The sequence below is a fragment of the Ovis canadensis genome, chromosome 3 (assembly GCF_042477335.2).
Source record: "Ovis canadensis isolate MfBH-ARS-UI-01 breed Bighorn chromosome 3, ARS-UI_OviCan_v2, whole genome shotgun sequence".
Lineage (NCBI taxonomy): Eukaryota > Metazoa > Chordata > Mammalia > Artiodactyla > Bovidae > Ovis > Ovis canadensis.
This window is the reverse complement of record NC_091247.1, coordinates 219,399,780-219,416,336: the sequence shown is the minus strand read 5'-3', so window position 1 is coordinate 219,416,336 and position 16,557 is coordinate 219,399,780. Positions and strand designations below refer to the sequence as shown.

The 16,557-nt window shown below is 47.9% G+C and overlaps 1 protein-coding gene across 20 annotated transcripts in view; it reads right to left on the bottom strand.

The window, feature by feature from the left end:
* Nucleotides 1-16,557, bottom strand: part of WNK1 (WNK lysine deficient protein kinase 1) — a 127,241-nt gene that overhangs the window by 4,633 nt on the left and 106,051 nt on the right. For 16 of the 20 annotated variants that reach the window (XM_069585886.1, XM_069585892.1, XM_069585894.1 and 13 more), the window contains 8 exons: nt 14,765-16,167; nt 13,590-13,673; nt 12,004-12,087; nt 11,324-11,384; nt 8,967-9,037; nt 7,128-7,777; nt 5,945-6,144; nt 4,387-4,581 (listed from right to left, as the gene is read on the bottom strand). In XM_069585886.1, the coding sequence (XP_069441987.1) occupies nt 4,387-4,581; nt 5,945-6,144; nt 7,128-7,777; nt 8,967-9,037; nt 11,324-11,384; nt 12,004-12,087; nt 13,590-13,673; nt 14,765-16,167 (2,748 nt within the window). The remainder of the gene's footprint in view (nt 1-4,386; nt 4,582-5,944; nt 6,145-7,127; nt 7,778-8,966; nt 9,038-11,323; nt 11,385-12,003; nt 12,088-13,589; nt 13,674-14,764; nt 16,168-16,557) is intronic. The other 4 variants (XM_069585889.1, XM_069585900.1, XM_069585903.1 and 1 more) reach the window with 1 other exon arrangement.

The following is a 16,557-nucleotide window of genomic DNA, read 5'->3' as shown; positions in this document are numbered from 1 at the left end:
GCATGCACGAGGACCATCTCGCCCCCCGCCCCCCACGTGCGTGACCACAGCAGAGTGAGCTTGGTGGCGAGTGAGACGATGAGGACGACACAAAGGGTCACAAGTGAGCAGAGCTGTCAGCAGCCCACGGAGGGGAGCGCTGCTGCCACAGGCCGGGCTCAGCTGGGTGCCAAGGCCCCACGACACGGCGCGGGGTGGACACCGGGGGGGCACTAGCCACACAGGCGACCTTCTCATCCTGGCTGCTGAAAACCGCCTTCCCACAGGAGGATGACACACACCCCCCTTTGCAAGCAGAAACTAACTCTAGGAAAAGCTGGCTTGGCTACTAAACCCAGGAGAATGGGGGTGCACGTGGTCCGTGGCAGCAGGAAAGCAGTGACGAAACCGGCAGAGCAGGCGTTTCTGAGACACGGCCAGCCTTCAGAGGACACTCACTGTCCTTTAATCCCTTCTCAATTCTGCTCAAAAATTCTAAAAGCAGTGCATGCTTTCCCACCAAAAATGTTCTCCTGCCCTAGTCTGCCCCCCCACCCCCTGCCCCCTTCCAGTAACAAGAGCCCACTATGAGCCACGCTTACTGCCCGCCTCCCAAGCACCGTTTTCTGGAAGAGCCCCTTGACGGCGGCTGCTATCGTCCGCACTGTCTACACAGCTGGCTGACTCCTTGGGGCGCGAGGCAGCCCCACTCGCCCTACACACAGCCGCAGGCGCCCCCGCCCACAGCGGCCACAAAGCCGGGTGCGGGCTGTCACCGAGAGCATGGACTGTGAGGGGACTTGGAATCTGGAAGGAGAGCCAGTGGCAACCACTGAGTGTGTTGAAGACGACACCAGAAAAGGGTGCAGGGCTGGGGTCCGGGAGTCGAGAGGCTGCAGGGCGCAAAGAGCTCAGGGCGACAGGCTTCACAGTCAGGGACCAGAAGTAACAGAAAGAAAGGATAATTACTACAGAGCTGGTTGCAAGGGCAGACTTTTTTCACCATCTTCCCTGAAGCACAAAGAGAGAGCAGTGTGTTAAAGATAAAGAAACAGAAGTATAAAATAATTAGACTCCCCATCCAGCACACCAGGGCCCAGCAGGAGAGAGGGAGGGGAGGGGACAGGGCCTGGGCTGTGCGGGGGCCCCTCCCGGCCCATGGCCCCACCCCACGCTGTCTGGAGGAGCGAGCCCCGCACCAGGCTTCTGGGGCTCTGGCCTCGCTGCTGGAACCTTGAGTACCCAGGCAGTCTTTCCAGGCCCTGGCCCCTTCCTGCTTCTCCTGCTGGGCTGTTAACACGCACTGCATTAAATGCATTCGCAATTCTACCACAGGAGGCTGACATGGTACCATTGTTACAGTTCTCATTTAAACTGGCTAACACACTATTTCCAAACCCTAGACATACATACTAACCCCGTGCCCCCTAGAAAAATCTTTTAAAAGTATGTGGAGAACAAGCAACTTTTGAACAAAAATAAAGCATGAAGCCAAGCCGTGCTTCCAAACCATTATCTATTTTGAGCACAGAGTGAAGCACCCCAGACTAGTTAAGACCCCAACACCCAAGAGCCCGATATCTCTGTCCATATTTGCTCTTTCACTTTTTTCTTTTTGGCCACACCACACTGCTTGTGGGCCTTTAGTTCCCCGACACGGACTGAACCAGGGCTCGCCAGTCCTAAACCACTGGGTTTATTTGCTTTAAATCTGCATCTTGTGATCTGCTCACAAAGGCTTTACATAATGGACACTGACGTGCCTTCAATGGAGGCAGGGCCTCTCATTTATCTGAACAACCCTGTAACATCACCTACCTTTCAGAGTGCGATGGGAATGTTCTGAGCTAACAGAAGAGGTGCCTGTCACATGATACCTCCCTCACAAAAATGCCCTGGTCTTCCTCCTTCCCTCTGAGACACTACAGGCCACATAACACGGGACTGACACCTCCGAACACTGGTCCCCTGCTGTTACTGTCTCCTCAGTCATCTAACTGGACACAGGACTTACAGCGCTGACTGAAGTGCCAAGGAGCTAACAACACTGTTGGTCCAGCCTAGCCTTGCCAGGCCCTGCCAGCTCAGTTGGTAAAGAATCTGCCTGCCATGCAGGAGACCCCAGTTTGATTCCTGGGTCCAGAAGGTTCCCTGGAGAAGGAATAGGCTACCCAATCCAAGATTCTTGGGCTTCCCTTGTGGCTCAGCTGGTAAAGAATCCGTCTGCAATGCTGGAGACTTGGGTTCCATCCCCGGGTTGAGAAGATCCCCTAGAGAAGGGGAAAGCTACCCACTCCAGTATTCTGGCTGGAGAATTCCATGGACTGTGTATAGTCCATGGGTCACAAACAGTCGGACACGACTGAGTGACTTTCCCTCACCCACTCAGCCTTGCCAGGAAAGCTGTTGCCCTACCAAGCGGGGCAGGCTTTCCACCTCCCTCTGGGCTACACAGCCCTGGACGAGTGCTGCCTGAGGCCCAAGGACCTCTGAACCACACTCGAGAGACGACGAGAGTCCGAGCACATGCACTAAAAAGTACGTCAACAGCCACATCAGAAGCTTGAGGCCTTAACAGAGAAGATCGTTTAAGCTCTAACAAAGGTTTTCTACTTAAACCTCAGTTTTGTTTTTAAAATTCTCATTTCAACATACGTTTATCAACTACCAGAACGTGCCAGGCTCATCAGACAGGAATGATGTGTGCCTCCCTGGGCTCCTGTCCTGTGCCCATGATCTCACTGGGTCTGTGCAGGACCGCGCACACTCCACACGCAGGGAGGTGGGCTGGAGAGGCAGGTGCCTTGTTTTGGGGAAGAAAGCTGAGAAGTCCCAGCGATTTTGTTAAAAAGCCCATCTTGGCTTGCAGGTGCTGGCCCTTGGTCTTAATGAGCATAATTTATAAGACGAACTACACTGAAACCCTCTTTGAAATCAGAGGGCAGTGGTGGTGAAAACATCCAGTGAAGAGATTCCACCATCTTTACAACTGACAGATGGTTACGCTTAACTGAGGTTACAAAAAAAAACACCAAAAACAACCTTTCAATCTACTCTGAAAAATAATACAAAAACAGGGTTTCCGTTTTCCCTGCACCGGTGGTCAGGAAGCTTGCTGTGACTCCTAATGCCAGAGCAAGCGGGAGCACTATGCGTGGCTGGGCGCACGGACATCACTACGCTGAGTGACCCAGCAGGCCCTCGCCCTGGACACCATGCTGCCCTCTGGCACAGGCTGAGGAGGAGGCAGTTCTACCAGAAAACTCATTTTGAAGTTCACAGAAACCTATCATCAGATCTCCATCTTTTATCATAATTAACAGAGGCCCAAACTTCTGAGGGCGATACTAGTTCAGCCAAGCCACTGCGAAGATGAGGCACAGACACACATGAAGATGGACTGCGTGAAACAACAGGTCCAGCGGCAGACACAAGGACAAGGAAGGAGTAAAGGTGTTACACACAAAGAGCCAAGCAGGGCGTACTCAGAAATCGCGTCCTCCTGCCGCCAGCTTTGAACGTCACCTGCTCGGACGCACAGTTAAACTTGGCACAGCCTGTGAGAGGGGGAGAACGGGGAGAACAGGGAGAGAAGAGACAGAACACGGCTACGAGACGTTAGAACCCGAGCTGAGAGCCGGATGTGCTAGGACGGCACACAGAAGGACGAGCTCGCAGGACAGGCCTGCACGCCAGAGGCGGGGTCAGGTCTGTCCCCCACCAGCCCAGACTGCGCCACCCACCAGCATGCTCAGAGACAGGCTGATCCCTAACCTTCGCAAAGCTGCGGCAAAGGCACCTCCGTTTGCCGTCTAGATCCCCTTCATTCTTTTCCACCCAGATGCCCAACAGCTTTTAAGTTTTGTCTAATGTTACTAAAAGGTCTTTCCTCTACAGGAATGTTCTGAGTGATCATTTTATTAAACCTCTGTTTATTAAATGACCTATACTTGGGAAGTAGATTAAAGGTAGCAACTTGAATTTTAAGGCTATTCACTTTAGTATGTCTCTTTCACACTTAGAAATTATTAAAGTCTACACTGGCTGAACAAATGCATTAACTTTCAGAAAGGGCTAAAATGCCTAAGAATCTGGTTTCAGGAAACCCAGTCCAGTATTAAATCATAAGTTCCAAATCCCAAAGGCGTCCTGCACTGCACTGAGGCGTCACAGGGCCACTTTCTGCTGTAATCCCTTGAAGAAAACCTACTTCCACCAGAAGGGAGCAGTGATCCCACCCAAGCGAGTTGCTACCCACCCCCCTGACAGCCCAAAGAACCGTGTGGGCGGCAGGTTCCAGGTCAGCTGCTCCCCCAAGCCACCTGCCTGCCCCAGGCTTCTGTCCTGCGTGTGGCTGTGTCTCCATTTCAAGGCTCTCAGAGGATGGTGGCTGCTCGTGGCTCTCACCTTGACCTGGAGCAGAAAGGCTTGGTACTGAAATGGCACCATCACTGGTAAAGGCCGAGTATACGTTGTCACTGGAAGGAGATGGTTTCACGGGCTGTAACAGCTGGTTGGGCCCTGTCTCCGGGACGCTGCCAGGAGCGGGGAGGGTCTGCTGAGGGTGCAAGACTGAAGCTGCACTCTGACCAGACAGGGTACCTGTTAGAAGATACACTGGGGTGAGGGAGGTACACAGCTTTCCCCCTGCACTGGACAAGTACTGTCTACTGTTTGTCTACTCCCCACTGAGGGAGTGATAATGGGTCAAAAGCTACAGACCAAAGGGCAAAGGCCTCTGGACGGGATGGGGAGTAAGAGATGAAGGAGAGGCAACAGGGCTGCAGGGCCCCATCCCTGAAGCTGCTGAGCTGCAGATAACCTGGGGGACTCAGGAGTCCCAGCTGGGTAAGAAGACAGCACGTGCAGGAGACGTGGGAACTCCACTGTGCGACTTCAGCCCTGCCTCTTACCCTCTTTAGCGGAGACTGGTCCAGAGACAGTCTCTCCTTAGTCCTTCTGGTACATGTGTCAAATAAAGTACAAAGAGGTGTCAAAAAATGACACAGGGATTATAGAGTAATGCATATTTAGAGTTATTTTTGATAGATGGCTTTCACTCATTAGCCAGGTGTCCTGAAGTAGACACCTGGCTATTCCTTAGTATAACTAGTAGAACAGAAGTGCACTCCAAAAGAAGGCTGAAATTGGGATCAGAATCTACATTAGCTGCTGTGACTTATGATCTCACATCTCATAATGAATTGGCTCTAACATCCCAGAGAAAAGGTGTGGGCCCCTGAAAACTTGCAGAGAATGGGAAGCTGTTAAGCCTGCAAGTGCTGTCCAATACAGTTAACATGAGAACTGAGGAGCAAGTGCCAAGTGTACTGGAGTGTAAGTATGTAAGTGTGTTCCAGCTGCTTTTACTTACAACTAGTTACCTAACACTACCATAACTTCACCAAAGGGTAAAAACTCTACATAATAAAGAAAAAAATAGGCAAACCACGAAAATAAAGAGATTATGATTTAACTATTTTTTGACTATAAATACTAGCACGTTCTTTATTCCCACATAACTAAATAAAACAAAACTTTAATCAAGGACATTATCACATGACATACCCAAACACCTACATGAAATTTACATACGTGCCAACTGTGATTATGACCACTCCACTCATTAAAAAGAGAGAACTGACCTGGGCTTTACTAAATAGAGAACAGTGTGTTTTCTTCCAGCTGCCTAGGAGTTTGGTGACATGAGTTCCATGAGCCAAGACCAACTACAAATGAAGGAAACCACCAGACAGCAATATGGGCAACACAGGAAAAGGGCACAGTGCCACCCTGTCTTCCAGGCTCAGAAAGAGGCTCCATAAACATGGGGAGTGGAAGGAAGGAAGTCAGACTATGGGAAAGTCAAACTCCTTCGCAATTAATTCAACGGAAGTAGCCAGTGTTCAACAGATTCTAGACACAGACGGAGACAGAAACACAAGGCAGGATGGCCACGGCTGACCTGGTCCAGGGCTTTTATTCCCCAAAGAGCTGCTGCGACTGGACTTGCTCCCTTTGCTTTTGGTGGGTCGCCTCCTTCTCCCCGCAAGGGGGGCTGCTGGGGGAATGATGACAGCAGGAGGAACCTTGCCCAGTTTGGTGTATAAAGACTCAATTTCGTGCTTCTGGCGACTCTGCAGGTCCTGAATCTCTTTAAGATGTCTACAAAAGATAACCAAACAGTTAAAAAATACAATAACCACCTCTGTTCCAACAAAAATTAACATGATATCACCTTCACGCACAGGTTTATCTGCTAATGGCTCTGTCCCTCAAATGCACTTAATCTAGTTTCTACTAGCTTGAGATTCTAGTTTGTCAGCTCTTCTTGCTGGCCTCTACACCCAAGCCAATTCCAAAAAGCTCCTAAGTGAAGTGAAGTCGCTCAGTCGCGTCCGACTCTTTGTGACCCCATGGACTGTAGCCCACCAGGCTCCTCCATCCATGGAATTTTCTAGGCAGGAATACTGAAGTGGGTTGCCATTTCCTTCTCCAGAAAAAGCTCCTGCTGCTGCTGCTAAGTTGCTTCAGTTGTGTCCGACTCTGTGCAACCCCATAGATGGAAGCCCACCAGATTCCCCCGTCCCTGGGATTCTCCAGCCAAGAACACTGGAGTGGGTTGCCATTTCCTTCTCCAATGCATGAAAGTGAAAAGTGAAAGTGAAGTCGCTCAGTCATGTCCGACTCTGCAGCCTACCAGGCTCCTCTGTCCATGGAATTTTCCAGGCAAAAGTACTGGAGTGAGGTGCCATTGCCTTCTCCAAAAGAAGCTCCTAGCCAACCACAAATGACTGATGATGTCCCAGAAGGATTTCCTGACTTTGAGGCTCTATACAGGATACTGAACTGGCAACTCAAATCCAGTTTGTCAACTGTGACCAAGAAAACCTGCTAAAGTACTCTATACCCCAGTGCCATTACCAGATTCATTCAGTAGGCTAAGAAATGGTTAAGATTAGGTTAATAACACTGAAGTGCTAGTGTTAAAAACCACATGTAGCAGCCATGCACAGGTGCTGAGGCAGCTCTGTGACTAGGGATGCCCTGAGTCCTTCCGAGAACTGCATCCAGAGGCCCCGCTCCTGCATCGGGAACGGGGTCCTCACACAGCTCTGCCGCCACCCTCACAGGAGAAACACACTCACTTTTCCCGTAGTCGGCGAAGCTCTAACTTTAAGTCCTCGTCTTCAATGTCTGACTCATTGTCGCTGCTCATGTAGGAGGAGTTGAAGGAATTGCTGAGGCTCTGACTGAGGCTCTGGGCAGGAAGGCTCTTGGAGCTCAGCTGCGGAGGGGAGTGTGGGCTCCCTGAGCCAGCGTCTGCGTCCCGGCTGAGGAAGGCAGCCTCCAGGTCGGAAGACGGCCCATTCAGATGCGAAGGCTCAGACAGTTCGGGTTTCTCTTTCTTTGGCGTCACGGCGGGAGGAATGTCGTGTTCTGAGTCCATGAAAGGAGGAGAGACCACTGGCTCCTCTCCCTTCACCTCAGCCATCTTGTCTTCGGTTCTGGACACAGAGAAGCGACCCACTCTGCTCGCTGTGGTGGTCACCTGAAAACGGCCGACCTTGCTAGGCTGCCCAGCTTCTGAGGCAGGCGGCTGGCGGGCGCTGTCCGGCATATCTGCAGAGGTGCCCCGGACGGCCAGCCCGCTGGGCTCTGCCTTCACCACGGTGCTCTCGGGGCTACTGCTTGACAGCACTGAGGACTCTGACGTGCTGGATTCGAAGTGGACAGACTTGGCGTCCTCCGATTTACTTTTACCCTCCTTCTGGGGATCGTCCATTGCAACTGAAACCTGACATAAACAGACCAAAGTGAGACTAAAAAGCTCCTGAACACTCCATTTTCACAACGGATGATGAACAAAAGTGAATCACTTTACGTCCTAGTCTGAGTAGGCTGATTATTCGTTTACACAGGCCCTCCACCTCGGACTGTGAAAACAGAAGGAACTGTACCGCAGAGCGTGACAGGTCTGCACTGAGATATGCAATCAGATGAGATTTTGAGCGGCTGGCTAAGCCAAGCAAATTCGCTACTTCCATTATCTCCTGTTGGGCACAGGACTCAGGTCATTTCTTGTTAAAATATAAATAACAACAGGTCATAGAATATTGACGATTGCTTGTAAACAAGGGAAACTACAAAGATTAAATCCAATAAATGTTAAATGACAGCTAAGCTTCAAGAAATAGGACAACTAGCTAGTGCTAAAGGAAGGATCCAGATTCCTGTGCTAGTTCAATAATGTACTAGAAATAAAGTCAGGGAAGCCACAAACTCGGAGAACTTTACAAATGAGAAGAACATGACCCAATACCCCCCAGCTTCAAGTGCTATCCTGAGAATAATTAGAAAGTAGCTAAGAAAGCAGAAAAAGATTTTTAAAGCCTGCACTGTTCCCTATCACTAACCCAGAAAATATTCACTTGTTTCCCAACTGGGAAAATAGAACTACATGGTGTCATTTGATGCTGACTCAGTATTTTCACTATGGAAATCAAACTTAAGAAAGTTATCCTAAACATGAAAACTGTTTTTATACAAAGATGTTTATTGTTACTTATTAAAAAATTAGAAACCGCCTAATGACTGACAATAGGAGAATGGCTAGATAACCCTACTCCTAGATTGGGAAAAGCTACAGCGAGCCGTCAGAAAAGAAGCAGGGTCAACGTCAGGTCCACACATGCACAGGGCCGAAGGAAAAGAGGAGGATGGGCAGGGAGGACAGCAGTCTACTGTCCCTCTACCACTCTGAGGAGTCTTCATCTTCCATGTATTATTTTAAGAGAGGAAAATGATAAACAGCTCTAAAGTGCTCCTAAAAAAGACATATCGTTGATGGCAATTAGGTCCCCAAAGACAGATGTAAGTTTCTTATATACACTCCCACTCCAGAATCGGAAATCCCTTTTTTATCATACATACACCACCACTGCTCGTCACACACACACACTACCCCTTAAAAGTGAGAGTCTCACCTGAAATCGCCCCATCTTCAGAACACCAGCTGTGGAAGTGGGTGCTTCTGTGACTTGAGAGACTGAAACAGCTACACGAAGGAGGAAGAGAAGGAATGTCAGCCTCTTTTTAGCAGCTTCCTTTCCCTAGCCAGAAGCACAGTAAACAGAAGCTGCGCACTCCAAGAAGAAACTCCTTAGAGGAGAGGAACACTTCCTTATGTCTGTCCCCCCTCGCTGCGCCCAAGGGGAAACGGTTACTGTTCGCCTTCCTCCTGAACACCTTCTGTGTAAAGATTACATCGCTGTGAAACCCTCTGTCTCCCCTGTACACCATACACAGGACAGCACACCACATGGAGGAATAAAAGCTGGGAGCAGCGGCTTCCCGGTTTAGCTCACAAGGGAAGAGATACTGAGGCTGACGGGCAGGGACACTATAGCTCTGTCCTGTAACTCAAAGATGTAAATAAATCAAGCAAACCAAGAGATTCTGCTGAGGACACTAAAGACCCATTTTAAATAGGAACTAGCTATAGCAGACTTTTATAGCAGCAACTGCTCTAATATGTATATTATATTAAAAATCTGTGTAGTAAATTAAGAATGGGAGTACTGAATCACTGCCATTTAAAACTTTGACAGACATAAACTGATCTCCAAAAAGGCTATATATATATACCAAGTCACCAGTGAATTTACCAAGGATAGGGGAAAAATATGATGACTTGTAGTTTTATTCTACTGTTCTGTTTCATGAAGGATGTTAAATATTTTCACGTCTATGTTTGTTTTTTTCCTCCCGTTATCTTTTTTAAAATTTTGGTCTATGCCAAATTTACAGAAATTCTTTATACTGGCAAAACAAACTCCTTTTTGTGATAGGCATATACAACACACACATTTCCCAGGTTTTCATTTATCTTTATCTTTGGACGTAACAGTACTTTTCCCCCATGCAGAAATTGAAAATCTATTAATGCTTCTGGGTTGGGTATTAAACATAATAATAACATCTTTCTCTGTATCAGGGAGTAACAAACTATGATCTGTGAACCAAATCTAGCCCACAGATTGTTTTTATAAATAAATTTTACTGGAACATAGCTCATTCATTTATTATCTATTACTTCTTTGGAGCTACAATAGGTTAGCTATTTGAGTAGTTGTGACAGACTGTATGGCCAGCAACACCTGAAGTATTTCCTCTCTGGCCTCTTACAGAACAAGTTTGTCAACTCTGCTCTAAATAGTTGGAAAAACAAAAAAAGATCCCTTTTGTTTTCTTACAGTCCTGCTTTATGGCAGCATTTTCCATCTCTGTTCCACTTTGAATTTATTTTGGCCTAGGCTAGTGATACATTCTTTACTTTTTTCCAGATGGCTGTCTAGTTGTCCAAACCACTTACTGAACTACCCCATCTGTTTCATTGATTTGAAAGGCCACCTTTTTCATATTTTACATTCTATTTTAGTTTGTCCATTTCTAGACTTTCTAATCTATTCCACTGATTTTCAAGTCACTTCTTTTAAAATAAGAGCCAATTCATAGTGTGACTGTCTTGAAAATAATTTAATTTAGAAAGGTCTTAAGTGAAACTTAGCACTTTTAAGGAAGACAGGAAGTAGTAAGAGCATTCAGGCAATCTTACTAATAGTTATACAGGGAATTACACTTATGGCAGGTGATGTTGAGAAGGATGGTTATCTGGGAAAAGGCAACAACAAAAAGTGTTAAATTTCCCATGTTTGGTGGGACTGATGGTGAAGAGAGATTTACAACAAAACTTTACAACAACAATAGCTGATATGAACTTTCAACTAACATCATGATAAAAGTCCTAATAAAACATTTAAGCTATTGCTATGGATAATTTTTACAGAATTAAATTTTTCTGGAAATATTCCTTTTAAAAACAGATTTTATGGACATGCCAATTCTAAACAATTCAGAAACAGACAAAAATAATGTTTAAAACTGAGAATCTGAACTCTTACATGTGCATTTTCACCATCCATGCTGTTCAAGCTTCTATATTTCTATACATCTCAAAAGCCAAGAGGCTGTGAATAAATTAACTTTTATAAGTATGCTTGAATTTCCTTGTTATGTTTTAGCAAGGATCTGGCCTAGCTAAAAAGAAAGAGTCTTATGCTAAGAAACTATCATTATCCCCTAGGAAGCCACCACTCAAAAAGAAGTAAAAACCTCCTGACCCTCCTGCTCTAGATGTTAGTATCAGTTCTTGCCAAGCAGGAAATAAGAATGTCCTCTGACAGTCTCAAGTACACCTGCAAACTCTCAAGAACGTGTACCTCCCACCATCAACTACAGGAAGGCCGGGCGTGGGAACAGAGAGGAAGAAGGGTGCTCTCACCATCCTTCGGAAGTTGGGCTCCTGTCTCCACAACCGCGGTTGGAGCCACCACAGACACGGGCTGCAAGACACACAGACACCACCACGGCTTTAGCGTCAGAGGCTCAGTAAGAGGGTCTTTTCCCTGCTGCCTTTCCACTGGCCAGAAAGACAGGATGTGTGAAGAAATGCTTTTGTCTAAGGCAATTTTTCTTTAATAACCTAAAAACTAGTCTGATATAAAGAAAGACGGATGTTTTCGAGATTTTTAAAAGAAATTTTGAGTCTTAACCTTTCCAAATCGCTTTCTTAATTTTTCTCATGGAATGCTTAAATGTGGATATTCACAGAAAGGTAATTTGAATTAGAACATTATTTTGTCACAAGCCTAAAAGACTTAAGGCTTCAAACTTAAAAGTGTGGCCTCCTCCCGGGCATAAACACAGAATCCACAGGGCTGGTCTGTGGGAGAGCTCTAACTACAGGGAAGATAAGAAAATCAAAACCAATGTCTTGCTTGGTTACACTGCTAGGTCAGTGTTACTCCTTCATTAACCATCTCATTTCTGTTGACTGGAACAAAAGTAAAGACTCTGCTTCGGTGCTAAAGGTATTCAAAGTGGTCAAGGTCACAGCTTACATCCCAGGAACATAACACATGAGGGTTATGGGAAGATTTTATCAAGGTTGTCAGAACTCACACCAACGGCAGATGTCAGCACACCAGTCTCGGGACTGAGGGTTCTTCTCAGCTGAGCGTCCAGGTCTCCCAGGGGCTGCGGGGGCTGAAGGACACAGCATGGTGAGCACAGCCTCAGGCACGGCCAGAGCCAACGCACATGGGACCACTGCTTCCTGCTCAGACCACATGGCATGACCTTCTCTGCTCACTCAGCACTAAACCCAATAATCTACACTCACCTTAGCTTCCCTGCTTGAATGACTTACCAAGCTCTCAAAACAGTATCATCAAGTTCTTAAGCCAAAAAAAACCCCAGTTACATTAATTTTTACAGCTTTGAGGTCTTCTCTCTTGTATCTGTCCTCTCCATAAAAATATACTCTGAAACATGTACAAGGCTGACTGGCAGATCAGCCGTATCCGTTCCCTATTTTCTCCTTCAGTTTGGTGCATCTTCCTGAGGACCTGTGCTTGTGAGTAACAGTAGGTATCAGCATGCTGTCACTGCCCTGGCTTCTGTCAACCGTGCGCCTCTCTATTCTTCATCCGCTTAGCCTCACTCCCATAGGTCTAATTTGCAGTTTCTCATTTCACATTTTGGGCCTTCTGAGGAATTCGAATACATGTTTTTAATGAGAAAATAGGTTCAAGACTTTCACAATCTTTTTCAAAGTCTAGCAGCTGATGCAGTGGGTTCTCTATTGGAGTTATTACTTTATTTAGCAAGTTGCTTAAATTATGTTTTACTGTGTATCTGGGATTAAAGAAGTAAGGATAAACTCAGACTTCAAGTTAGCAATTTCCCATATTTTTTTCTTACATCTTATTCTAAAGTAAGTCCCTAATTTAGTTTCACTGTTTACTAGCTTGTCCCATGTCACAAGCTCTTACATAGTTACAATGGGATCATGCCAAGTACTTTATAGGAATTTGACTCTTGTGTGGGGTTGGGGGTAGACTGGGAAAGGCCATATTAATTCACAGACTGCAGGCGATTCTGACCCCGAGTGAGCAGAATGGGTGTGAGATGGGATCTCATTGTTATGTCACTGGTCTCATTTGTCTCTGAGCAATCTCATGTTAGCTGAGCTCTGTTGGGTTTTGGATTTTAAGATTAATACCTGTTTTTCATAACCATGACGCTCTCATACCCAATTACTTCATTAGGAGGTCACTGAGAGAAATGTCAAACATTCAAGAAAAAACAGGCCATTATCAGTTATCAGGGTGGCACCCTTTTCTTAGGAACTTTCACCACTAATTTTGATTACATTAAAAATTTTCCACTTGCACAATGGTGTCATCTTTCAGTATTCTACAAAAGCATGAATGACAAAGCAATTATATCTTTTTTGGCAAAATGTCATGTTTGCTTTTTTTTTCCCCATTAAGATATGAAAAAATATTAACAGCAAATGATTTCTAGATGATTTGCTTCTGACTTTAAGTAGGGCCTATATCATCAGCTACGGGGTTTTAAAAGCAAGTTGTTACTAAGTCAAAACCAAACAGGAGCCAGAGGCAAGATCATGCAGTGGAGAACTGCAATGAGCCTTGAGAAAGAAAGGGAAGGCACAGACAGAAATTTGCCAAGTTGCAGGGCACCTGAGTTAGTGAAGGTCCCGGAAAAGGTGGCAGCTGCTCGCTGGGCGGAGTACCAGCTGGAAGTTCAGTGCCCACGGGCAGCACCTACAGACAATGAAGGGAAATTCAAGTCCGTGAGACGCTGAGCAGAGAGAGCATACAGAGAGCAAACCGACTAATTCAAATGCAGAAGTGTAGGAACAGGATGCATCTGATTAAGGGAACTTTGTTGCCTGGGTTACACTCTGGTATCTACCGTAAATAAAGGACATTATAACCGTGGCGCTCTTAGAGGGGTTACCATGATATACCAATACAATGAACAGAACTCAGTAAAAGGCTATTCCCAAGAGAAAGCAGAGCAGATGAAGGCTGTTGGACATGAGGCACAGGCCAGGCCCTCGCAAGCTTATCTGGCACAGTGTTATCAGGCTGTCTGAGGGCACAGCACAGTTCAGAAATAACCATGGGGCAGGTCTGAGAGCAAAAGGCATCAGAAATCTAATGCTATCACGGCATCTGTATGCTGCCTGAGTGAAGCCACTGTACTACCCCGCTGTACAAAGGATCTCACGCAGAAGGCCAGGCAGAAAGAGGGGGAAGCACACAACAGGAGAGACGCAGGCTTGCTATCTGGAGAAGAGCAGAGACTGAAGCAGAATGAGAGGAAGGCACCACAGCAGAACCAGCAGGCTCATTCTAGTAATCGTATCCTTAACACTGGATTCACCCCTCCTTCCGTCAAACTTACCACCCACTGCCAACTTTTTATAAACTCCAAATTGTGTGCCTATGGAACCTGAGCAAAGCAGAAAGCCTCGCGCATTCTCACGGAAACAAAGACTGGACTGCTGTCCCCAGGCACGGTGCCAGCAGGAGCACCCCACACCCTGTGGGATGGGGGTTTCTTCAGCCTCAGTCTGCACCAATTCAGAAACAACGCCCGCATTTTACCTACTATCATTCTTAGAAAATCTTAGTTAATCCCAAATCCTGCCACATTTCAGAAGAGAAAAATCTCAGGTTCAATGAACATATATTCTAAAATCACCTTCAACTAATTTAATAAATATCTACTATAAGGAAGCCAAGCATCACTATAGCTATACTGCAAGGCTAAACTGAAAAAGTTTACTTCGGGGTGGGGGGTAGGGAAGAACAATATTTTCCCAACTATTTCAAAATAAGAATCTTACTGGAGGCTTAGTTAAAGGTGGCTTTGCTGGAGCAGTTTCAAGTTTCACTCCTGGCGCAGAGCTGACTGGCGTGGAAACTTGCCCAGGAGTGACCGTTGGTATAACTGGCAAACCAGCTGCTCCTAAGGGCAGACTGGTTGGTGGCAAGCAAGTACTGGCAGTGGAAGTCAGAGGCTTGCTTGGTGCAACAGCAGTGGTTGGGAGGCCTGCTGTGACAGCAGTCTCCACAGTGAGCGAGCTCTCCAGCGAGATGGGGGCATGTTGGGCTCCAGAAGAGCCGTGCTCACTGAAGAGAGATCGCAGCTTTTCCTCCAAAGTTTTGATGTCATCAATCCCGGGAGCTTTGGGTTGAGTGTCAGCATCTATCTCGGGACAGTGAGTGTGGGGCTGGTTGGGGAGCAGAGCGGGCTGAGGCTGACTATGAACCAGGGTCTGTTGCACAGCAGGCACACTGACAACAGGCTGTACCAGGGGTGGAATACCGGGTACCTGGGGCAGTAGAGGTGTTGACATGGGTCCTGCCTGGGAGAGTACGGGAGTAGAGGTTACAACTGATGGGAGGACCAAAGGGTGAGCCGCAGCAGCAGGCTGAGAAACAGCACTGGACACTCCTGCTCCAGGGGCAGGAGAGGACGAGGTGGCAGGAAGGGACAGAGCCAGGCCAGTAGTGCTGCTATGGGCCGTCTTATCCAGTGCGTGGGCACTGACCAGCACTGTCTCCGCCAGAGCCGGGGCAGAGGTACTGCTGCTGAGAGCGAGGGACGGTGGTGCTGTGAGGCTGGGGCCCAGAGTGGCAGCGGGCACGGCTGTCAGCATGGCCACCCCGGTTGAGCTGCCTATTGAGGGCTGAGATGGCACAGGCGGAAGCTGAGCAGCAGAGGCAACAGCGCTGCCCACAGCAGAGGCTGGTGTCAGGGATGTGGGTGCAGAGGGGAAAGTGCCTGCACTGGAGGCCCCGCCGCCGGGGGTGGGAGCCTGCGCCGCCTGGGGCGCTGGTAGTGCCGAGAGAACTGCAGGGATGGTGACGCTGGGGGCCACGCTGGAAGGTGCCGGGGACTCAGACACAGCGGGTACAGGGAGACCACTGGGAGGCATGACACCTGTTCCAGGGGCCACTGTCACCTCAGCCTGAATGGCCGACGTGGCCACGTCACTGAGAGGGTGGCTCGGGGCAGGGGCTGACACTGAGGCTGCGGCTGCTGCAGCCGGGGCTCCAGGGGCGCTGCTCAGGGTGGGAGGCACTGCTGGGAACACGGGGCCTGTCTGACCAAAGTGGGGAGGGGCCGTACTCGGCCCTTCTGCCATCCGAGCGTGTCTCAGCTCAGAAAAGGCCTGCTGCAGACTCAGGGATGAGGCAGAGTGAGACAAGTTCATTCCAGGGCCAGCAGAGGTGGAAGCAGCAACTGCAAAGGAAAAGGAAAACTCAGACTCAGTCCGTTGTAAAAAGCCGGTTCAGAAGGGTGCCCTCACCTATTCTTGGGATTCTTAACGGTGCCACACACCCACGAGGTACACGAGCTCTCCCGAGCAGGTGTCAGCATGTGACAGGGGCGCTCAAGCAGAGTAGGCCATCTTGTATGAATATGTACTTCTGAAAGGGCACGGAGGGACCGCAAGCCATCCATGGTAGTGCTAAGTGGAGACACGCATGGTGCTGAACCCACGCAGCTCCAGTCATACAGGCTATGTCCAGTGTGGCCATCCTTCCGCGCCCATTTGCTTAAATCCACTCTATTCATCATCTATTTCCCTTCTCCATATGTTTATCTGTTGGTTAGTCTCAATTTTCTACT